At 46.8% G+C, this 24,978-nt stretch overlaps 1 protein-coding gene across 5 annotated transcripts in view; it reads left to right on the forward strand.

Moving 5' to 3' along the window:
• TENM4 (teneurin transmembrane protein 4) overlaps positions 1-24,978 on the forward strand; it is a 792,728-nt gene that overhangs the window by 447,154 nt on the left and 320,596 nt on the right. For 3 of the 5 annotated variants that reach the window (XM_060235003.1, XM_060235004.1, XM_060235005.1), the window contains exons 7-8: positions 3,358-3,456; positions 10,521-10,756. In XM_060235003.1, the coding sequence (XP_060090986.1) occupies positions 3,358-3,456; positions 10,521-10,756 (335 nt within the window). The remainder of the gene's footprint in view (positions 1-3,357; positions 3,457-10,520; positions 10,757-24,978) is intronic. The other 2 variants (XM_060235007.1, XM_060235008.1) reach the window with 1 other exon arrangement.

Genomic DNA, 24,978 nt, shown 5'->3' on the forward strand with positions numbered 1-24,978 from the left:
CATTTGTTCTGTGTGTTTCTCTCACTCGGACACATCTTTGTAGCATCTTCCGTCTGCAGAGCTGTTCGCTTTCTTATTTACTTCATTTCAACCCACCTTTCTTCCCAGTCGGGATCCAGAGTAGCTTACGCTGTTCTCCTCCGTTTTATCCTCACAACATCCTTACTTAGTTACTCTGGGGTAAACTGATCAAACATATTCCCCAAAATGGCCACAGACTGTAGCCCAGGAGCAGGGCTCTGTCTTTTTCTAGCACTAACTGACGACTACTGGCTTCCTGTTCAGGAACTGGCTCTTCCTTTCTTGCAGTATTCTGGGGCAGGTCTTCTCTAACCTTGAGGGATTCCCTGTCCTCTCTAGAGAGTCCTCAAATTACTGGTTACAGACAGAGGAGAGGGGAATGAGGATGAGACTAGTCCGAGGCCTACCTGGAGTTTGATAGTCTCCTCCCGTCCAACTCACAGACAAGCTAAACCCCCACACAAAATGGCATTTCTTCACACCCCATGGGTAGGGTTGCCAAGCCCCCTGCAGCCTCCGGCGGGGGACTTTTTTGTGCTCGTGGCGCAATGACGTCACCCAGAAGTGACGTTATCACGCCGCTGCCACCTCATGCCAGCCACTCTAGGCGTTCCTGGGGGAGACTCCATGGTTCCCCCCAGACGCTGTAGCAATTTGGGAGGTAAAAACTCTATGATATCTATTGTACCATAGAGTTCTCTCTCGCAAATTGCTAGAGCGTCCGGGAAAACCAGTTTTCCTGGAAACGCCTAGAGCAGCTGGTGTGTGACGTTGCCGGCACGATGATGTCACTTCCGGGCGACGTCATTGCGCCAGCGACATTGGGGGAGGTTCCCCCTCCCGGCCCAATGTGGGCTGGCGGGTTGGGGACCTCCAGGGCAGGGGAACCCAAAGGAATGTCAAATTTTACTCTTCACTGCAGTCTATTACACCAGAGGTTGGAATGACTTCAAGGGATGGGCCTAGGCCTTTCCCCCCCACACTCCCCTCATTCTGGAAAAAAGCTCAATTTGAGTCCTGTAGGACTTTAGACACCAAAATATTGTCAAGAATCAAAGGTCATTTGGTCAGACCCAAGATGAAGGGAGCTTTGACTTTACCAAGCTTTTATTCTGAAAATCGTATGGGTGCTTAAGCAGCTACTGAACTTAGTGTTGCCAGCTTCCAGGTGCAGCCTGGAGATCTCCCACTTTTACAACTGATCTCCAGCTAGCAGAGATCAGCTCCACTGGAGAAAATGGTTGCCTTGAAGGGTGGACTCTATGGGATAGTACCTTGCTGAGGCCCCTCCCCTCCCGAAACCCCACCCTCTCTGGGCTCCTCCCCCAAAGTCTTCAGGTATTTTCCAACACAGTTCTGGCAACCCTAAACTGAACTCGAATCTAGCTTTTTTACTATAGGCCAACACGGCTCCCTACCCACCCCCCGAAACTATTGTTTTGGATGAGTTAGTCCCACTATTGCCTGGGCTGTATATTTCTAGAATGATGACCAAGACGTGCAGTTGTGACTTTTAAACAGTTCTACGATGTAAACGTGTCTTGCAAGGTAAGAATATCAAAGTTTTGTCTTGGCGGTTAACAATCCAGTTTGAAATGAGCGACGGACTAAAAGGGGACAGCGAGGGAATGCATTTCCTCCTGATTGAATTCTTATCTGCGGATTTGTGAAGACACAGTTTCCAAGAAGATTATTGACCGACTGGCATATTCCATCTGCTCGCCAGCACACCTACCGAGTCAGACTCATTATCGCGGACGCTCGCTGTGCAAAATTAAGATGTCCAGTAGATCAGATAGATTTATATGTGATTGTTTGGGACAGCTAAGCCGGCAGCGAAGCCGTGAGACAGGAACGGTGACATGAAATAATATATTGTGTAGATGTGTGGACACAGAAGAATGTGGTTGCGATGAATGTCTGGAATATGGTCCCTGTTGGCATTGGAACAGACTTTCTTAGGGAGACAGCAGGCTCTCCTTCTTTGGAGGTTTTGAAGCACAGGCTAGATGGCCGTCTGACACCAATGCTGATCCTGTGAACTTAGGGAGATCATGGGAAGGAGGGCAGGAAGGGCTGCATCAGTGTTTAGTTCCTGTGCCTTTTCTTACATGCCCATGGAAATGTTAGTCACTTTGGAGTCAGGAAGCAGTTTGGCCAGGGATCCTGGAGGGTTTTTTTGCCATATTCTGGGCATGGAACAGGGGTCACTGGGGTATAGGAGGGGAGAGGTATTTGTAAATTTCCTACATTACACAGGGGATTGAATTAGATGACCCTGGAGGTCCCTTCCAGCTCTTTGATTCTATGATTTACCTGTCACTGAGGTAAATTACTGAGCAACTAGTATGTCTTATTCTGACATACAACCTGTTATTTTGTTGTCATGAGAATGTTGAACTCGGCCGCGGATGGCCTGATTTCAAATCCCTGCTCTTTGTGAAGTTCTTTGAGGTGATTTTGGACCACTCATCTTCACTCAGTCTTATCTACTTCACAAGGTCGTGGTGAGGATAAAAGGGAGGAGGGAAGAACCACCCTGAGTTCCATTAAAGAAAGGTGGGGCACAAATACGATAAATAATAAAAATAAGTTTGGGGGTCAGCATTCACTGATGTATGCCCAACAAGGTTGGAGAAGAGGGTTATGTCTGTAATTATATTGGTTATTCACAAAATTTGTGTGGGATTGCCAGCAATGGGAAGTGAATGTCAGCATTCACCATGTTTTAGACATTCATCGTACATATGGCTAGATTTGAGCACAGTGGCACTTTAGGGATCAACGAGATTTTCGGGATATAGCTTTTGAGAGTCGACTCTCCCTTTGGCTGCAATCACACACACAAAGTAATGCACTTTCAATCCATTTTCCAACTGGATTTCACTGTGCGAACTGGCAAAATCCAGTTGGAAAGCGCACCGAAAGCGGATCGAAAGTGCATAATTTACTCGGCGTGATCGCAGCCTTTGTCAGATACAAGGAGAAAAGGCAGTCCCTTTCTGACAAAAGGAGCTTCGACCCTCGAAAGCTCATACCTCGAAAACCTCGTTGATCCCTAAAGTGCCGGTGGACCTGAATCCAGCAGTTCCATCGCTGTCCATCACATGTATCCTCTGAAACTATCATCACACGTAGGTGTATGTTGTAGAGGAGGAGTATGTATATTCGGGAACGAACGTTTTTGAAAATTGCACGTTTGGAAGTGTACGTCGAAACAATGGTCCATCCTTCTAATTCCATGTCCAGCCGCACTATAACCATGGTGAGTTTATAAGGTCACACTTCATAGATGCATGTCTCACTGCCTTCATTCATGTTTCCATATGTGCGTAGAAACATAGCAAAGCAGACATTCCTAGAGACATTGCAGGACAACCTCATAGAGATGGACATTCTCACCTCCTCCCGACATGACGGTGCTTACAATGATGGGTACGTTGGACGCTTGACGCGGTCTTTTCCTCTCTTTACTTGTGCTCTCATTTCTCTGATCCTTGCATGACAACTAATTGGTCATATTATTATTATTATTATTTTTCACCTTCCGTCTTGCACAAACCAACCCCCCTCCCCTCCACCTTTTGCCCACCCCCTCCCCGCCCAACAAATAAATTGCAGCGAAAACAATGAGGTTCTTGAGGGTCCTGTACATATTAATGGCAGCCTCGTTAATATGCTGATCCATGGCATCTCATTGGCTCCCCCGTGACACCTCGGAAACCATTTCACTAACAACAGAGCCTGCTGTAACAGTTTAACGGGCCTTTAAGAACAGGGCGCAGCATTTCCTTGACATTCCATTGGAGATAGTTGAAGAAGCAGCCGTGCGTTCTAAGTCGATGTTTTGCACGTATGGTACTTTTTTTGGGGGGGGGAGGGGGTGATGACTGTAATAATTTCCTTCAACAGCATTCCTGCCATTTTTATTTTTAACTGCCCAGATGCCGCCACAACCCGGATGGCTGGGACTAGCCTGATCTCATCAGATCTTGGTTCGTACTTGGATAGGAGACCACCAGGTCTAAGGTTGCTACACAGAGGCAGGCAATGGCCAACCGTGTCTGAAGATCTCTTGTTTTGAAACCCCCAGGGGGTCACCGTAAGCTGTTGGGACTTGATGACACTTTAACCACCGTCCGCCCCAAACAGCCTGCTACTTCGATCAGCCTGTATTTCGGGGCGATCCCTATATTTCAGGAATTGTGGGAGCAGTGTCCCCTCTAAGCTGAGTTAGCATGAGCTAGCTCACAGATTTTTAACCTCCAATTCACACATTTTTGTTCTAGCTCAGGAAGGATGACCCCATACAGGGCCGGTGCGTGGGAGTAGGCACGGGGTAGGTGGCTGCCTAGGGCACTACCCCGCCTGGGGGTGCCACCCAGCGCCCCCTTAGTCCCCTTGCCCCTTCCCTGGCTGGAACATATGAAGCTGCCTTCTACTGAATCAGACCCTCAGTCCATCAAAGTCAGTATTGTCTACTCAGACTGGCAGCGGCTCTCCAGAGTCTCCAGCTGAGGTTTTTCACGCCTATTTGCCTGGACCTTTTTTTGGAGATGCCGGGGATTGAACCTGGGACCTTCTGCTTCCCAAGCAGATGCTCTGCCACTGAGCTACAGCCCCACTGTATGTCTCTCCAGGGTCTCAGGCTGAGGTCTTTCCCGTTGCCTACTGCCTGGTCCTTTTAACTGGAGATGCCGGGGACTGAACCTGGGACCGTCTGCTTCCCAAGCAGATGCTCTGCCACTGAGCCACAGCCCCACTGTATGTCTCTCCAGGGTCTCAGGCTGAGGTCTTTCCCATCGCCTACTGCCTGGTCCTTTAACTGGAGATGCCGGGGATTGAACCTGGGACCGTCTGCTTCCCAAGCAGATGCTCTGCCACTGAGCCACAGCCCCACTGTATGTCTCTCCAGGGTCTCAGGCTGAGGTCTTTCCCATCGCCTACAGCCTGGACCTTTTAACTGGAGATGCCGGGGACTGAACCTGGGACCGTCTGCTTCCCAAGCAGATGCTCTGCCACTGAGCCACAGCCCCACTGTATGTCTCTCCAGGGTCTCAGGCTGAGGTCTTTCCCATCGCCTACTGCCTGGTCCTTTAACTGGAGATGCCGGGGATTGAACCTGGGACCGTCTGCTTCCCAAGCAGATGCTCTACCACTGAGCCACCATCCCGCCCACTTGGCTGCTGCGCTTTTTTGAGGCTTCTTTAAAAGCCTCCGAAGAGCGCAGTGTTTTAGCGCTGCTTTGCCGCTTTCAGGTGCTGCTAAAACACTGTGCTATTCAGGGGATTCCAAGGAAACCTCCAAAGAGTGCGGCGGCCGCTTTCAGCTTGAAAGCAGCCAGGCAGTGCAGGGGCAAAGCGGAGGCGCGGCAACACACTTGTGCACTGCCCATTGCTCTCTCCCCCCACACCGCCCTGCACGATGACATCACTAGTGATGTCATTGCACCACGCACGAAAAAGAAAAAACTAAAGGGAGCTTGGGGGGGGGGCGGCGGCGGCGCGCGGCACCGGGTCTGACCCCGTAGCACACTAATTTATGCCATAGCTCACAATTTTAATGCCGGTAGTTCACAAAGTAGAATTTTTGCTCACAAGACTCTGCAGCTTAGAGGGAACATTGGGTGAGAGCGCCCCATGCTTTGGACAGTCCTTCACCCCACCCATGGATTGTCCCTTTTGGTTCAAGGGTTTATCCCAAAGACAGCCTTCAAAAATAACTGACCAGTTGACTAAACTCTTAGTCAAATAGGTTGTCAGCTTGTGTAACAGCTTTGTTCTGTAAACTGTGAGCACAGAAGGCTTCTCACATTGGGCCAGACCAGTGGTCCATCTACTTCAGCGTTCTTTTTTTTATATATATATATATCCTGCCCTCCACTCCAAAGAGTCTCAGAGCGGCTTACAGTCTCCTTTACCTTCCTCCCCCTCAACAGACACCCTGTGAGGTAGATGAAGATATTGGATTTATATCCCGCCCTCCACTCCGAAAAGTCTCAGAGCAGTCACAATCTCCTTACCCTTCCTCCCCCACAACAGACACCCTGTGAGGTAGATGAAGATATTGGATTTATATCCTGCCCTCCACTCTGAAGAGTCTCAGAGCGGCTCACAATCTCCTTTACGTTCCCCCCCACAACAGACACCCTGTGAGGTAGATGAAGATATTGGATTTATATCCCGCCCTCCACTCCAAAGACTCTCAGAGCGTCTCACAATCTCCTTTACCCCACAACAGACACCCTATGAGGGGGTGGGGCTGGAGAGGGCTCTCACAGCAGCTGCCCTTTCAAGGACAACCTCTGCCGGAACTCTGGCTGACCCAAGGCCATGCTAGCAGGTGCAAGTGGAGGAGTGGGGAATCAAACCCTGTTCTCCCAGATAAGAGAGCTTTGGCTGACCCAAGGCCATTCCAGCAGCTGCAAGTGGAGGAGTGGGGAATCAAACCCGGTTCTCCCAGATAAGAGAGCTCTGGCTGACCCAAGGCCATTCCAGCAGCTGCAAGTGGAGGAGTGGGGAATCAAACCCGGTTCTCCCAGATAAGAGAGCTTTGGCTGACCCAAGGCCATGCTAGCAGGTGCAAGTGGAGGAGTGGGGAATCAAACCCGGTTCTCCCAGATAAGAGAGCTATGGTGACCTAAGGCCATTCCAGCAGCTGCAAGTGGAAGAGTGGGGAATCAAACCCGGTTCTCCCAGATAAGAGAGCTCTGGCTGACCCAAGGCCATTCCAGCAGCTGCAAGTGGAGGAGTGGGGAATCAAACCCGGTTCTCCCAGATAAGAGAGCTTTGGCTGACCCAAGGCCATGCTAGCAGGTGCAAGTGGAGGAGTGGGGAATCAAAACTGGTTCTCCCAGATAAGAGTCCGCACACTTAACCACTACACCAAACTGGTGAGCTCCTCTTCATTGGCAGTCTTCAAAACACGGCTGGATGATTATTTGCCGGAGATGCTTTAGGCTGATCCTGCATGGAGTGGGGGGGGGGGGGGGGGTTGGATTAGGTGGTCTGTATGGCCCCTTCCAACTCTAGAATTTTATTATATGAATTTCCTGTATCGTGCAGGAGGTTGGACTAGATGACCCTGGACGTCCCTTCCAACTCTATGATTCTATGACCTTGGGCAAGCCACAGTTCTCTCAGAGCTGTTCTCTTAAGAGCAGTTCTATCCATGCTCTCTCATCCCCACCTACCTCACCGGGTGTCTGTTGTGGGGAGAGGGAGGGAAGGAGATTGTAAACTGCTCTGAGACTCCGTGTGAAGGGCAGGGTATAAACCCAATCTCTTATTGTTATTATTACCTATAATGCAAGGGATGCTCAGGGTGTGAGACCTGCATTTAAAGTAAATAACACCGCAAAGTAAAACACATGGGCCAAAACTTTACACTAGCTGCTGGAACATGCCGTAGAAGAGGCAGCAGCTATGTTGAACAGGTCATCCATCGCTTTTGTTATGTAAACACTCAAGCCCTCCTCACAGGATACAGCCAATTCATGTACAATCCATGTACAATGTATGCTTGAGTTTGTGTTGTACACGCATTGGATAATTCTCCTGCCGCATTCACTGTCTGAGCAGCTGAATGTGCAACTTAAACCCAACATTTATCCCTGTTTCAGTTTTAAACTATACACCCGTTGAGACTTTCTTACAAGTTATGTATGTACGTATATCACATACGTGTGGCCAGCGTCACTGTCCTGCTGAACCACACGGACAAAAGGTTTTAAATAACCTTGAAGTGAATTGGAAGCAGCCGTTAGAGCCCCTTATGCGCTATTTATTGCTTTCTTAATCTAATTACCATCTGGAGCATTCCCAGGATAACTGGACCTAACACTTGCGAGATGAAAATCTAGTCTTAAGTTTGTGTCTTGTCCATAACTCAAAGAAACGTTGCTTCCACCAACCTGTAACTATTTGGCGGAAGGCCCGAGACGAAGCTACAAGAACATCTTATAGGTCGTTTATGAAGACCTATGAGATGGCAACGAAGGCAGCAAAGGAGTTCTATGCTGCCTCCATCACTTCTGCAATATCACGCCCAGCTCAATTATTTAGATTAATTCTTTGCCTCGGGGCATGCCAAACGTTAGGGAATTGGATATAGGCTGCGTGGCTTATTTTGCGGATTATTTTGCAGATAAAGTCTTGTTGCTCTGCCGTGACCTTCCAGCCACAATTGATACAATAATGGTACTGGAAGCCCCTTGCCCGTCTTCAGGTCCAGTGTTGGACCATTTCAGCCTGCCCAGAGACATCCATCTGGCCTTGATGAGAGCCAGGGCCTTTTCGGTCCTGGCCCCTGCCTGGTGGAATGAGCTCCCCTTGGAGATCTGGGCCCTGCGGGATCTGCTACAGTTCTGCAGGGCCTGTAAAGCAGAGCTCTTTCTCCAGGCTTTCAGCTGAGGCGGTGGACGTCGCTTGTTAACGGCCTCCCCCCTTCATTCCATCCCAGTGCTATAAGACCTGCTGGATCTGGACAATAGGCCATGTCTGTGAGGCAGAATTTGCCATTTTAGTACCTGTTGTTTCTCTTGAATTTTAGATCTTATATATTTTAAATTGATAGGCTAAAAATCGAATAAAATGAAATAAATAAATTGGTAGAAGCTGCATTTTTGTAGAGCAAGTCTTAAGCCGAATTACACAAACGATAAAAGGAGCTTTGACCCTTGAGAGTTTATATCCCTGGAAACTTCGTTGGTCTCCAGTGTGGTACTGGCTTCGAATCGTGCTCTTCTACTTGCAGACCGACGTGGCTACCCCACCCAAAACCAAATTTTTCTTGAAAGGGGTGTGCATTGCATGTCCTCTCTAGGATCTTGCTCTTCATATCCTTTAAGTGCATTTAAAAATCCAGCAACAGCTCAGAGGAACTGTGGGTAGACGTGCATCCCATTCCGGCTCAGTGCCCATGAGTTACGGTTGCTTACTACTGTGTATTCCCGTTAGAGGCTGATCGCTGCCTTCCAGAGATTTTATTTATTTATTTTTATTTTTGTTAATTTGTATTCCGCCCTTTCCCAAGATCTTAATCACACTGCAGTGCCTGGGTCAAAGACTTCAGGTAGTTCACTTCTACACAGAGAATGGTGTGTATGACTGCTGAATTCTCACCTAAAATACATCTGCTTATATCTGACAAAATGAGCTTGTCAAATGACCGCTGGTGTCCCATGCCTGCCTGTAATGTGTAGTTGGGCTCTTAAGCTAGCATTTCCCCCAAAGTACATTTTGAACAAAATTTCTGGCACGCCACATATGTGTGTGGCAATTTTCTGACAAACCCTTGAATAACCAGCTGATACATCTGTCCCTGTCAAGAGGCACCTTAATTATTTTGTTCATCCATTAATTGCATGCTTTCGAGAAAGCAATTGGCATACATGGAACACTTTCAACGTGTGTTTTCTCCCCACCCACCCCCATATGTTGACTCCATATAAAAGTTTGATTCTTTCCAAACGGAGGGAAGCTCCATGCAGAAGGAATGTGTAAATAGCCACTTGGGACAACCAATGATAGCAATAACCTCAAGGGTTGCATTAAAGGGGGTTGTCACAACTCGGGGGGGGGGGGGTATTACCAATTGCTGCCACCACTCTGGGTTAAGGGTTCCCCTTGAGAAGGCCCAGAGTTCCCTCCCAAACCCTTCAGCCCTCCTTTAGCTTAGGCTAAATAATAGGCGTGAGGACCAGGCAGAGTGAACAACAGACAAAAGGTTTATTTAAAAGATCAGTCAATGCAGTATAAACAAACAAGGTGCATTAGACAGTAAAAGGGGTGAAGGGAAAATAAACCAATGCCCAAAAGCGTCTGGACTTACTGTTCCTAGACTGTCTCAGTCAGACCCTGGGCCTACTCACCCTTCCTCTAAGGGTGAGGGTCTCTTCCTTGCAGCAGCTCTTCCTCAGCTCTGCTTCCTAGGAAAAGAACACCCCCTGCCTGGGCTTGGCCTTTTTATGTTCTCTTCCCGGGCCCCACCCCTCTCTGACTCAGTTTCCCTCCAAAACCCTGCCATCCCTTCAGAGGGACCGAAAGGATCCTGGGAAATGTAGGCTCTTTTGAAACTCCTAGGCAGACTTCTCTGGAGCCTGCAGGCCTCACTAGGCCCAGGATCATGACAGGGGTGCAGGTATAAACTAGGCCCTCCTTGACCCCCAGGGTAAACTGTTTCAATAAACTTCGAGGGGCCATCTGTACAGTCTTCCATAACCAGTGCTTGGAACAATTTCATTTCACTTGTAGTATTTATTTATCTTTGGAAGTGTGAATTGATAGCCTTCCGTGTCATCTTCAGTCTTCTCTGTCTCTCTGTCTCTCTCTCTCTCTTACGTGTGTTTCCTTTCTTCGAATATTTCTTCTCTCTGATGCATGGTGCTGATGTTCAAATAAACCAAAACTTAAAGCGCTATCTCTTTAACTCTTGGCCGTTGCTTTGTATCGTGTGAGTCGATCGCTTACTTTTCCCTCTCTCGTTTTTTTCCCCCGCAGGCACTTTCTGTTCAAGCCGGGCGGGACGTCTCCCCTCTTTTGTACGACATCGCCGGGTTACCCCTTGACGTCCAGCACTGTTTACTCACCTCCCCCTAGGCCGCTTCCCAGAAGCACGTTCTCTAGGCCCGCTTTTAACCTGAAGAAGCCCTACAAGTACTGCACCTGGAAATGTGCCGCCTTGAGTGCCATTATCATCTCCGTCGCGCTGGTGATACTGCTGGCGTATTTTATCGGTAAGCCTGCCTTTCCTATTGAATGTGTATGAAAATGTTGGAAGCCGCACGTCACCGCTGTAAGGCCTGTGCGGTTAGGGGTGGGGAGAACAACTCACTGAATCACTCCTAAATTGCCCAAGGAGCATTTTGTTTTGTATGCTGCGGTGACGGTAACAGTTTGGGGGGGGTGTTTTTAGCTGGAGGAAATTGCCGGAGAAATCTGCTCCCGTCTTTCTCAGATGAGGTCCAAATATCTCAGACATCTTTATAGGGAATCCTCCATTTGATAATGGCAAGAAGAGGGTCAGATCGCAAAGATATACCGATTTCCCACTCGCCTTATGGCACTCTCAAGCTCCTCTTTTCAGCGGGTCTTCCCTCCGATTTCACACTATCTGCCCCGGAGCTTCAGCCAGTGTCGGCTTTTTCGCGGGACAAAGAGAAACTGGTTTTTAGAGGTTTCTCTTTGCTGCGCAAAAAATCCAACGCTGGCTGGAGCTCCGGGGCAGATAGTGTGAAATTGGAGGGAAGCCCCACTGAGAAGAGGAGCTTGAGAGTGGCGTAAGACGAGTGGGAAATCGGTCATAGTGTTATCTTCAGGGGTTTGGGTTTTTTTGAGCAGGAGATCCTTTGCATATTAGGCCACAAACCCCTGATGTAGCCAATCTTCCTGGAGCTTACAGAAGGCCCTGTACAAAGAACCTTGTAAGCTCTTGGAGGATTGGTTGTATCGGGGGGTTCGGCCTAATATGCAAAGAAGTTCCTGCTACAAACAAAGTGCAAACCCAGTGCTGACTCTTATCCGATTCCACATTTAGCACTTGCCTCCCTACTGTGTGGGGTTCCTCACAGTGGCTTTTTCCCCCAGATTCTGCATGGGCATCTCTGGAGTGGGACAGTGCATTACCTGCTTGCTCCCTGTCCCATGCAAACTCGAGATCCGAGAATGAGACCGGGACAAAGGTTAATGCGGAGTCAGTCTTAGCAAGCAGCTCGTGCCAGCCTCACAAATGCACCCTAGTTTCAAAGTCCCCTCCGTCTCCTTGTTTGCATCAACCGCGGTTTACTGCTTTGTGGGCAGCAACAAACCCTGGTTAAGCATAGCTAAGGTTCCCGTTGTCACTGGCAGTTGCGAACCGGGATTTGCAAGGAAACCAGTGTTACATCTGCACGGGACTTATGTTTTAGGGAGCTGCAGGACTGAATTCCCATCATCTCAGGTTTTGAGGACGATTTGCTTGTCTTGTAGAATTTGTCTGATAGTGTTCGTACGATCATATAAAACGCTCTTTGTTGTCCTTCAGTTTAAGGGAAAACCAAAGATCCTATGTTTTGCCTTTGGGTTGGTTTTACAGTTCATTCCTCAGTGATTTGGCAGGGATACTGTAGCCCCTCACTGAGTCCTTCAGGGCTTCTGGCAACACAGAAGGGAAATCAAGGGGATGCTGTATTTTCGCGGAGATCTCCTTCCTGTTGGATTGCCCGAAACAGAGCTTTTTTTAAAGCAGGAATGCACAGGAACGCAGTTCCAGCTGGCTTGGTGTCAGGGGGTGTGGCCTAATCTGCAAATGGGTTCCTGAGTAAAACAGTGGTGGTCAGGGGGTGAGGCCTAATCTGCAAATGAGTTCCTGCTGGGCTTTTTCTACAAAGAAAGCTCTGTGTGAAACAATGGTGTTGTCAGGGGGTGTGGCCTAATCTGCAAATGAGTTCCTGCTGGGCTTTCTCTACAAAGAAAGCTCTGTGTGAAACAATGATGTTGTCAGGGAGTGTGGCCTAATATGCAAATGAGTTCCTGCTGGGCTTTTCCTACAAAGAAAGCCCTGTACGAAACAATAGTGATGTCGGGGGTGTGGCCAAAAATGCTAATGAGTTCCTGCTTGGCTTTTTCTACAAAGAAAGCCCTGCCCGCCAGAATTTAGAAAGAATAGCTACGGAAAGGCTTACGAAGGGCTCTGTCACCATAATACAATGCAGAACTTGAATTGCTTTTTAATTTCCAAGTGGGGGAGGTATGGCCCTTCTACCACATTGACAGGTCATAAAAGAAAACTTGTGGCCTCCAGAAACAGGGGTTATTAGCCATAAGGTATAGATGGAAGACTCTGTCTGGGGCAGTGATGCTCTGTATTCTTGGGGCTCGGGGGGCACAGTGGGAGTAGTCTGGAGCCCTGGACCTCCTGATGGCCCCTGGGTTTTGGCCACTTGGTGACACAGAGTGTTGGACTGGTTGGACCGCTAGCCTGATTCATTATGGCTTCTCTTAGGTTCTGATGTTTTTGGCAGTGATGCTCTGTATTCTTCGGGCATGGGGGGGTACAACAGTGGGAGGGCTTCTGGAGTTCTGGACCTCCTGATGGTCCTTGGGTTTTTGGCCACTTCGTGATACAGAGTGTTGGACTGGATAGACTAGCGTTGTGATCTGACATGGTTTATCTTAGAATCTGATGTCTTGGGCAGTGATGCTCTGTATTCTTGGGGCATAGGGGGCAACAGTGGAAGGGCTTCTGGAGTTCCAGCCTTGCTGGTGGACCTCCTGATGGCACCTGAGTTTTGGCCACTGTGTGACGCAGAATGTTGGACTGGATGGGCCATTGGCCTGATCCAGCATGGATTACTATTGTTTGCCTCGACTGGCAACATCTTTCCAGAATCTCAAGTGGAGCAAATCATCTCCTCACGCATGCCACCCCAAATCCTTTGAACTGGGGAAGCTGGATACTGAACCGAAGGGTATGACGGACCTCTGTGCCGCAGTTCTTCCCCACAATGTGGAGCAAGAAACAAGTGCATTGTATTGTAGAGCGTTTGAACATAGATGATGGTGGGAGAAAAGGGCAGAATGTGGCACCAGGGAGATTCCATAGTTAAATCATAACTTAAATGACCTTAGCATAGGACTGTTTGTCAGATATTCTCAGTACATGGTAAAGGGCAGAACGCCACCTATTCTTTCTTTTTGTTACGAAGCTTCTCCCCAATACATCTGGAACATGGCGTTGGAAAGAAACAGGATCTTGCTTATCACCTCATAAAGAAATCACAGAAAATGTGGGTGTGGATTTTTTTTGGGGGGGGGGGAGGGGGCATGATTGCTGAAGGTTTTTGGAAATTTGACATACTAGCTTTCGTTTTTTAAAATGTGAAAGGCCATTTTGGAAATCAGCTTAGTAAACAAATTAAGTCATACGTGCACGATGTATTCTTTGTTACCTTGGAAGCAGCGCCTCTCTCCCCTTCTTTCTCTCTCCAACAAATTGCTAATCATTGCTCTTTGGTAAAAGGGAACAGACTGCCTGGGGGTGGAAGGCTCAGATTTTTGCACTGATTTCTCTCTTATTAATTAAGCAATTAATTAACAGTTAATTAAATTCAGCCTTCACTTGCATGAAGACAACTTCCCTGATCTATAGTCTATAATTCTATATAGGTCTATAATAAGTACTGCTGGGCCCTGATCTCAATTGGGAGCATTTTTGCACCAGGTTGGGGCCGCCATGGAGAAGGCTCTGGCCTTAATCAAGGCTGAACAACCAGAAAACACCAGATATTTATGAATATAAATTCTCCAAATGTGCACTGAGTAGATTCTCAATGGAATTTCTATCGTTACATTTCCCGTTTCTATGAATATATTTGTCAAGAGAAGCGCATATAAACAACTTAAGCCTTTACTCTGAGGCTCTCAAAACCGTGTGTCAACTTCAGAAATATTTATTTTAATATTTCTTATCTCTGGAGCCTTATAGCCTTCTGTAATATTCACCACTCAGTGGAACATACTTCCTTCTGGGCCAGTAGTTCTCCAATATTCATATCACTTTTGAGTGTTGAACAAGTCTTTGCATATTCCTTGGACGCCTGGAACTGTAATGGAACTTGGTGGTTTGGTTTATGTTATTCTGTATTGTATTTATTGGCAACAGTGTGTGTATTTTGAATTTTTCTCCTAAGTAATACTAGTGTTCCGTGTATTTTTTATGTGTTGGTGATATTAAGTATATTTCTTTCATTGTCCAAGGGAGATATTTGGTGTTTTCTGGTTGTTTAGTCTTTCTCTCCGTCCCTGGTTTTTCATGCTTAATCAAGGCCAAAGTGATGTCTTTTGGACCAAGGACTGCCAGTTCTGGAAACTGACTAGAAGAAGATGATATTGGATTTATATCCCGCCCTCCACTCCGAAGAGTCTCAGAGCAGCTCACAATCTCTTTTACCTTCCTCCCACAACAGACACCCTGTCAGGTAGATGAAGATATTGGATTTATATCCCGCCCTCCACTCCGAAGAGTCTCAGAGCGGCTCACAATCTCCTTTACCTTCCTCCCCCACAACAGACACCCTGTGAGGTAGATGAAGATATTGGATTTATATCCCGCCCTCCACTCCGAAGAGTCTCAGAGCGGCTCACAATCTCCTTTACCTTCCTCCCCCACAACAGACACCCTGTGAGGTAGATGAAGATATTGGATTTATATCCCGCCCTCCACTCCAAAGAGTCTCAGAGCGGCTCACAATCTCCTTTACCTTCCTCCCCCACAACAGACACCCTGTGAGGTAGATGAAGATATTGGATTTATATCCCGCCCTCCACTCCGAAGAGTCTCAGAGCGGCTCACAATCTCCTTTACCTTCCTCCCCCACAACAGACACCCTGTGAGGTAGATGAAGATATTGGATTTATATCCCGCCCTCCACTCCAAAGAGTCTCAGAGCAGCTCACAATCTCCTTTACCTTCCTCCCCCACAACAGACATCCTGTGAGGTAGATGAAGATATTGGATTTATATCCCGCCCTCCACTCCAAAGAGTCTCAGAGCGGCTCACAATCTCCTTTACCTTCCTCCCCCACAACAGACACCCTGTGAGGTAGATGAAGATATTGGATTTATATCCCGCCCTCCACTCCAATGAGTCTCAGAGCGGCTCACAATCTCCTTTACCTTCCTCCCCCACAACAGACACCCTGTGAGGTAGATGAAGATATTGGATTTATATCCCGCCCTCCACTCCAAAGAGTCTCAGAGCGGCTCACAATCTCCTTTACCTTCCTCCCCCACAACAGACATCCTGTGAGGTAGATGAAGATATTGGATTTATATCCCGCCGTCCACTCCAAAGAGTCTCAGAGCGGCTCACAATCTCCTTTACCTTCCTCCCCCACAACAGACACCCTGTGAGGTGGGTGGGGCTGAGAGAGCTCTGACAGAAGCTGCCCTTTCAATGACAACCTCTGTCAGAGCTATGGCTGACCCAAGGCCATGCCAGCAGGTGCAAGTCGAGGAGTGGGGAATCAAACCCGGTTGTCCGAGATAAGAGTCTGCACACTTAACCACTACACCAAACTGGCTCTCTCTTAGCGTTTCTAAATTGGATTATTTTTTGTCAGAGAGAAGTTCAGGAAGCAATTCATGGCTTACTTATTGTAATATTGTTGTAATTAAGGGGGTTAAGCGTGTAACATTTGCCATTTGATATTAACATGCAAAGTATAAGCAAATTGCACAGTGTTCTGTTCTGTTTTGCTCAGCTTCTTGGTGGAGCCTGAAGATCTTCCAGAATTCCAGTAGATCTCCAAACGACAGAGCTTAGTTCCCCTTAGGGTTGCTAATCCCCAGGTGGGAGTTGGGAACCCCCCAGTTTGGAGCCCCTCCCCCTGCTTCAGGGTCTGTTGGGGCACTCCATTATTCCCATAGAGTATAATGGAGAATTGATCCACGGGTATCTAGGGCTTGGGGAGGGGGAGCTGTTTTTTGAGATAGAGGCACCAAATTTTCAGTATAGAATCCAATGCCTCTTCTCAAAAGACCTTCCAAGTTTCAAAAAGATTGGACCAGGGAGTCCAATTCTGTGAGCCCCCAAAGAAGGTGCCCCTATCCTTTATCGCAGGGGTGGCCAAACGGTAGCTCTCCAGATGTTTTTTGCCTACAACTCCCATCATCCCCAGCCCTTGCCCATGCTGGGTGGGGCTGATAGGAGTTGGAGGCAAAAAACATCTGGAGAGCTATCGATGGCCGCCACCCCTGTTTTATCATTTTCAGTGAAGGGAAGGTATATAAACGGGTGCGGTCCCTCTAAATGTGATGGCCAGAGCTCCCTTTGGAGTTCAATTCTGCTTGCCACACCCTTGCTCCTGGCTCCACCCCCAATGTCTCCTGGCTCCACCCCCAAAGTCCCCAGATATTTCTTGAAATGGACTTGGCAATCCTAGTTCCCCCTGAAGAAAATGGCTACTTTAGAGGGCTGACTGTATGTCAGTATCCCTGCCAAGGCCCCTCCCCTACCCAAACCTGACCACCTCAAGGCTCCGCCCCTGAAGAACCTGGTGTTGGCAACTCTAAATGGACTTTAAAAAACTTCATAACAACTGATAACTCGAGGCTAATGAAGTTTGCCTTTTAGCCAGATTTAGAATATATATTATCAGGGCTTTTTTTTTTTTTTTTTGAGCAGGAACACAGTTCCGGCTGGCTTGGTGTCAGGGGGTGTGGCCTAATATGTAAATGAATTCCTATGTGAAACAATGGTGATATCGGGGGGCGTGGCCAGTGTTCCCTCTAAGCTGCAGTCTTGTGAGCTGCTGGCATTAAAGTGGTGAGCTGCTGCGTCAATGATTCTGCTCTCGGGGCATCTTTCCTGAGCGAAGACAAAAATGTGTGCTCTGGAGGCTAAAAATCTGTGAGCTAGCTCACGCGGACTGAGCTTAGAGGGAGCACTGGGTGTGGCCTAATATGCAAATGATTTCCTGCTGGGCTTTTTCTACCCAAAAAAGCCCTGTATGTTATTGCTATCCTTTGAATTCCGAGTAATGATTTTCTTCAAATAAACTTTATTTGTTTGTTTATGGAGCAAACCTAGACATAGGGGAGACTAAAGTAATAGAAGACTCTGAGGGAATTCAGAGAGCACTTTAAAAATACAAAGGTTTATAATGGAAGAAATGGTCCCTCAAGGAGTCAGGTCTTAAAAATAGCCTTAAAGATCTTTAAGTTGTAAAGACCTTTAAAGGTCAACAGCGTCACCGTGAGTTGGAACCGGAATCCATTTTAGAATGATAGCACTATGCTCTCACCTCTGAGCTCTAACGGGGGTGGTGGGGTGAGCAGCCATATTTTGTAAGAATTGAAGCTTCTGAATCATTTTCAATAACTTGTACTCTAACCTGCCTCTGGATTTGTACTCTAACCTGCCATTTTGGTGTAGTGGTTAAGTGTGTGGACTCTTAATTGGGAGAACCGGGTTTGATTCCCCACTCCTCCACTTGCACCTGCTGGCATGGCCTTGGGTCAGCCATAGCTTTCGTAGGAGTTCTCCTTGAAAGGGCAGCTGCTGTGAGAGCCTTCTCAGCCCTACCCACCTCACAGGGTGTCTGTTGTGGGGGAGGAAGATAAAGGCGATTGTGAGCCGCTCTGAGATTCGGAGTGGAGGGCAGGATATAAATGCAGTATCATCATCATCTTCTTCTTCTTCTTCTTCTTCTTCTTCTTCTTCTTCTTCTTCTTCTTCTTCTTCTTCTTCTTCTTCTTCTTCTTCTTCTTCTTCTTTTCCCACACTCTGAATGTTTTGCTTTTGTCAAATGCTACTGGGGGGGAAAGGAATATCTTAGGCTTTGAGGAAACACTTCCAAATCATTTGAGGAGGGAGAGAGAGAGAGGTGCTTATTTGAAGGGGGGGTTTTTTAACAAAAAAATTCATTTTAACAGAGTAGTGTCTGAAAGAACAATGCTAGGCAGTTGGTAAGAACCCCTCCTTGTCTCCTGGGTACCCCAACTGTACAGTTTTATGTCATTCCTCAACTTTATGCTCATTCACATTTGCCTCAAACTAACCCTAGGCAAGTGAACGAAACATCTCACGAGGGCTATTTAGGAAAGCAGATTTACCCACCTGCGGGTTGTGCGCAGTTTGAGGCCGCTTTTTGAGAGTATTCGCTCGATGCAATAGCTGGAATTTATTTTTCTTCAATTTGGAGGTAATTACCGAATAGCAGGCCGAAGCGCGTCAAATGTTTTCCTCCATTTTATAGATATACTTGTTGCTTTTAAATTTATTGAGGAAGGGGAGATCTCTGCAGCTCCCGAGACGAGCTCTCATTTTGCTGTAGTTACGCTCCTAGGACTTTGACAATCAAGCTGTCTCTTTTGATTTTGCACTCGCTTTCACCATGGTTAGTGATCTTTAACATATTAGTGTTAAAGGGAGCCAGTTTGGTGTAGTGGTTAAGCGCACGGACCCTTATCTGGGAGAACCGGGTTTGATTCCCCACTCCTCCACATGCAGCTGCTGGAATGGCCTTGGGCCAGCCATAGCTCTCGTAGGAGTTTTCCTTGAAAGGGCAGCTGCTGTAAGAGCTCTCTTAGCCCTGCTTACCTCCAGGATGTCTGTTGTGCGTCTGGGGGAAGGCAAAGGAGATTGTGACTGCTCTGAGATTCAGAGTATAGGGCGGGATATAAACCCAATATCTTCTTCTTCCTCTTCCTCCTCCTCCCCCTCTCACTGCAATGTGCTCTTGTGAGTTGAAACGAGGGATCTCTGGCCCCCTCCGACGCATTATTCTTTTTAATATCATAGGACTCTCATTTATTGATGTTGTCTTAATGATCTTTCACCTCCCCCCACACCAGCGCATACGCCCATGCTGGGTCATAGACTTGTCTCATGCTTTGGGTCACTTCTTGAGACGTGCTCTGTAATAAGATCGGGAATGATTAATCAGCGAACATTAAATTGCTAGCAGCGTGATGGAATGTGCCGTCACCTCTCATCATTTGCCAAGTATGCTCAACCTCCAGTAACCCATTTGTCTTGTATTATCCTTATGCACCAAATCAGTGTTGGACATTATCTCTGCATGACAGAGAAACGTCTGCCCGGTTTGTGTCGAACTTCAGCATCCATCAAAAATAGAAAGGACTGTTCGTGTTCTTCCCCCTCCCCCTTTATTCTTCGGAAAAGGTGTGAAAAATTGATTTTCCTCTATAGAATTCAGCATCCTTTTTGGAGGTGTCATGTTCCTATTTCTAGTTCTCTTTGTGGTAGGTTTTCCAAGGGTGGAATTCTAGCAGGAGCTCCTTTGCATATTAGGCCACACACCCCTGATGTAGCCAATCCTCCAATAGCTTACAGGGCTCTTTTTTTGTAAGCTCTCGGAGGATTGGCTACATCGGGGTGTGTGTGGCCTAATATGCAAAGGAGCTCTTGCTAGAATTCCACCCCTGGGTTTTTCAAGAGCATAAGAAGAGCACCGCTGGATCAGACCAGTGGCCAATCTAGTCCTGGGTCTCCCAGATAAGCATCCACTCTCTTAACCACTGCAGCACACTGGCAAGAGAATGGCTGAGCTGGCCGTAATGCACCTGGTTGACCCACACTGATTCTCCGAAGTGGGAACATGAGGCAGTCTGGCCCCCTTTGGTGGTGGAAAGTACCGTCAAGTCACGGTAAACTTCTGATGACCCCATAGGATGTTCAAAGCACAAGATGAACAAAGGTGGCTTGTTATTGCCTGCCTCTGCATTGAGACAATGGACTTCTTTGGTGGTCTCCCATCCAAGGACTAACCAGGGCTGGTTCTGCTTAGCTTCCAAGATCTGGCAAGGTTGGTCTAGCCTGGGCCATTCAGATCAGGGAGCCATACTGTTTGTGCCAATTGGTGTAGGCTTACCCAACAGCCTGGGTCCAGCATCATGAGGACCACACTCTGAATGTTCTAGGGCTATTTAAAAACATAATCAGAGCCCTGCTGAATCAGACCAGTGGTCCATCTAGTCCAGCCTCCTGTCTCACAAAGTGACCAACCAGTTTCTCTGGAGGGCCAACAATAGGTCATAGAGGCCAAGGCTTTCCTAAGAACAATAAAATAGCCCTGCGGGATCAGACCAGTGGTCCATCTAGAAGAAGAAGAAGATATTGGATTTATATCCCGCCCTCCATTCCAAAGAGTCTCAGAGCGGCTCACAATCTCCTTCACCTTCCTCCCCCACAACAGTCACCCTGTGAGGTGGGTGGGGCTGGAGAGGGCTCTCACAGCAGCTGCCCTTTCAAGGACAACCTCTGCCAGAGCTATGGCTGACCCAAGGCCATGCTAGCAGGTGCGAGTGGAGGAGTGGGGAATCAAACCTGGTTCTCCCAGATAAGAGTCCACGCACTTAACCACTACGCCAAACTGGCTCTCCACATCACAAGGACCACACTCTGAATGTTCTAGGGCTATTTAAAAACATAATCAGAGCCCTGCTGAATCAGACCAGTGGTCCATCTAGTCGGGCATCCTGTCTCACAAAGTAACCAACCGGTTTCTCTGGAGGGCCAACAACAAGGCCTAAAAGGCGAGGCCTCCGTAAGAACATAATCAGAGCCCTGCTGGATCAGACCAGTGGTCCATCTAGTCCAGCGTCCTGTCTCACGCAGTGGCCAACCAGTTTCTCCAGAGGGCCAACAAGGCCTAAAAAGTGAAGCCTCCGTAAGAACATAATCAGAGCCCTGCTGGATCAGAACCATGGTCCATCTAGTCCAGCATCACGTCCCACACACTGCCCAAGCAATTTCCCCTGGAGGTCTGATTCCATTCCTTTGTGAAAGCACATTAAAAGTCCTGCTGCTCCCAGCATTCCGAGAGGATGTACTGACTTGATTGGCATGTTGATTCATCCATAAGAAATCATGTCTCTTCCATGTCTCATCTGGGACCTTCTCCATGTTGCAGAAGAGACTGGCAAAATGCCAGAATTACACTGGTCATGTTGAACTGGTGGTTACCAGGAGTGGCAATTAGTAATTTTCTACAAGAACTATCAGTTATTCAAAATCAAATTAATTGGTTCAGCTCAGCATAAACATACTTAATGAAGAGAGCCGCTATCGGGCCCACTGATCTAATCAGCAGGTGGAGGGGGGGGGGAATGCAGATATTTAATTAGATTTAATGAAAAATTGTGTTTAATTTCAAGTATAATCAATTATTAATTAATGTAATGAGCGACTCTGACTGGGTTTACTAATTAACTCATTTAAAAATTATGAATAACCTTTTCATTTGTAATTATTTTCTACATCCTGTCAAGCTGAAGATAAAAAACCTTATCACCTAACAAGAGAAAGTGGGGGTGGGGGGGGGATTAACTTTTCTGTCACAATTTTCCTTTTTTACTTGAAAGTGAAAGTTTTAATGAAAATACTTATTTTGTATTTCCCAACTCATTTGAAATAGTAGGATCCTGTCTTCTGAAATTTGTTGTGGGTTTGCAGTCATACTTTATACACTCCTCCTTTTGCTGGGTAATATTTCATTCTCCAATTCATACTGCTAATTTTAATTAAGTTTCAGTATTAACTTTGAGCCGCGTTGACAAAACGCATCCTACAATGGCTGTGGTTAGATTAAGGAGAGTAATGAACTTGGTTTTATTACATCAAAGAGTTTAAAAGATATTAGATAGCTAACTAAAAAACCCTTAGTGCTCTCAGTGTATAATTCTGCTGAGGTCCAATTAATTTTGTTATCTCAGAGTATCAAATTAAGGCAAGTTTTTCCCCCTTCTTTCTCTGCTTAACTCATCAACTGATAATTACATCAGTTGCACTTAATTGTGACTTATAATCACTTGAATTTTACAAGACATAGGAAATCCAAAACTTATATTAAGATCTCTATCTTGTTTTTAGTCTCTAAAACCTGTGTGAATTGCAATTATATGAAACTTTATACAATTTTAGGGATGAGTGAAGTGCCATACAAAATGGAAAAGCTTTTCTGAAAGTAATAACTAGGGGTGTGCAATTTTTTAAACAAATATTATTTGGTTCGATTCGGGTCTATTGGACCTGGAAAAAATTAAGGATAACAAAAAATTCCAGATCCAAATATCGATATGGTATTCTGATCCTTTTTTTTTTTAAATCCTGAAATTTTTCTTGTCCAGTAGACCAGAACCAAAAAATGCTGGTAAAATACACACATGGAGGAGAAGAAAAAGAACAAGAAGATGATGATATTGGATTTATACCCCACCCTTCAGTCTGAATCTCAGATCGGCTCACATTATATTTTATCTTCCTCCCCCACTATTATGTAAATTGTTTGATAAGGAAAACTTTTTGTTGGATATTTTATCTTCCTCCCCCACAACCGACACCCTGTTTATAGGTTTATTGGATTTATATCCCACCCTCCCCGCTGAAGCAGGCTCAGGGCGGCTGTGAGGTGGGTGGGGCTGAGAGAACTCTTACGGAAGCTGCCTTTTCAAGGACAACTCTGCGAGAGCTATGGCTGACCCAAGGCCACTCCAGCAACTGCAAGTGGAGGAGTGGGGAATCAAACCTGGTTCTCCCAGATAAGAGTCCGCACACTTAACCGCTACACCAAACTGGGTCACGCATACACACACGCACACCAAGCTTCAGGAGAAGAAGGTGCAGAGGTGTCCTGGTGGGGAACTCTCAGCTCCCCACTGAACCTGCTGATCTTGGGCTGGCTTCTCTTTCAGTCTGGTTTAAACTGGGCTGCAAAAGAAGCCACCCACAGCCAAAGCAGTGGGAGCTCTCAGCTATTCCCCCCCCCCCCACCCAGTAGCTCTTGGGCTGACCTGCAGTCCCTTTAAAATTTAAAGGGACTGCATAAGCCTGCCCATCGAACAGCCTCAGGTATTTGCTCCCGCCTCTTCACTGTTTTAAGACCTTCCTGATGTTCTTGGAATTTTGGGGGGATTTTTTTCAATCCCCCCCCCCCAAAAAAAAAACCTTGGATAAATTTGGGAAGCTGAAATATACCCCAAAATACCAATAATTTTGGGTATATTTTCAACTTTGCTAGATCCGAATACTCATCGCTAGTAATAACTTTGTAAAGTGCCAATCATTAATAGTCTTGCAATCTCAAGTCTTGCAGATGGAAGGACATGAAGATGAAGATATTGGATTTATATCCCGCCCTCCACTCCGAAGAGTCTCAGAGCGGCTCACAATCTCCTTTACCTTCCTCCCCCACAACAGACACCCTGTGAGGTGTGTGGGGCTGGAGAGGGCTCTCACAGCAGCTGCCCTTTCAAGAACAACCTCTGCCAGAGCTATGGCTGACCCAAGGCCATGCTAGCAGGTGCAAGTGGAGGAGTGGGGAATCAAACCCGGTTCTCCCAGATAAGAGTCCGCACACTTAACCATTACACCAAACTGGCTCTCCCACTGTTCCATCTAGTCCAGCATCCGCACACTTAACCACTACACCAAACTGGCTCTCCATGGCTTCTTTTATTGAAGCAATCCATCTCACATTGGGCCTTCTTCATTTCCTACTCACCTTCAACCTTTTGCTAGCAATATTGTCTTTTCCAGCTAGATTTGAGTCCAGTAGTACTTTACAGAGCAATGTGTGATTTTTTGGGGGGGGGGCAGGGAGGGGATGGTAAGTTTTTGAGAGTCAACACTCCTTTTGTCAGTCTTTTCCAGAGTCTTGTCTACTCATAATCTGACCAAACTACACCCTCAATTTAGTCATTTTAGCTTCTAAGGAGAGTTGAGGTGTGATTTGTTCTCAAACGTCCTTATTCATCATTTCGGCAGTCCGCGGTATCCATAAAACTCTCCTCAATTACCACATTTCGAATGAATCAACTTTTTTCCTGTCAGCCTTCTTCACTGTCCAGCTTTCACACCTATGTGTGAAGCGTGTTGGTCCTCGGATGGGAAGGGATTATAGGTAAGCATCGGCCTTGCACGTGTTTGCCAGCCAGCCCCATAACAGCATTTTCCACCCATTTGTTCAGTTTCACCTATGTAAGGGCAGCTGCTGTGAGAGCCCTCTCAGCCCCACCCACCTCACAGGGTGTCTGTTGTGGGGGAAGAAGGTAAAGGGGATTGTAAGCCGCTCTGAGTCTCTGATTCAGAGAGAAGGATGGGGTATAAATCTGCAGTCTTCTTCTCCTTCTATACATAGTAATGGGGAATGTTAACATAAATTATCTTCATCTCGGTGTTACAGAAGCTCTGTAGGAAAACAAAGAGACAGCGGGTCATTTTTAAAATTCCTTATGTTCTTCTTCTTCTTCTTCTTCTTCTTCTTCTTCTTCTTCTTATTATTATTATTATTATTATTATTATTATTATTATTATTACATTTGAAAACGTTATCTTGCCTACCTAAGTTTTTCTGAGCAGCGTATTCTTGTTTAAAAGTGAAGGGGGGACATATTACTGTACAGTCTGCTCTCCAAAATTCTGTGAAACTCCATGTGAAACAACGTGGTTTTATA

The sequence above is a fragment of the Heteronotia binoei genome, chromosome 3, assembly GCF_032191835.1.
Source record: "Heteronotia binoei isolate CCM8104 ecotype False Entrance Well chromosome 3, APGP_CSIRO_Hbin_v1, whole genome shotgun sequence".
NCBI classification, from domain to species: domain Eukaryota; kingdom Metazoa; phylum Chordata; class Lepidosauria; order Squamata; family Gekkonidae; genus Heteronotia; species Heteronotia binoei.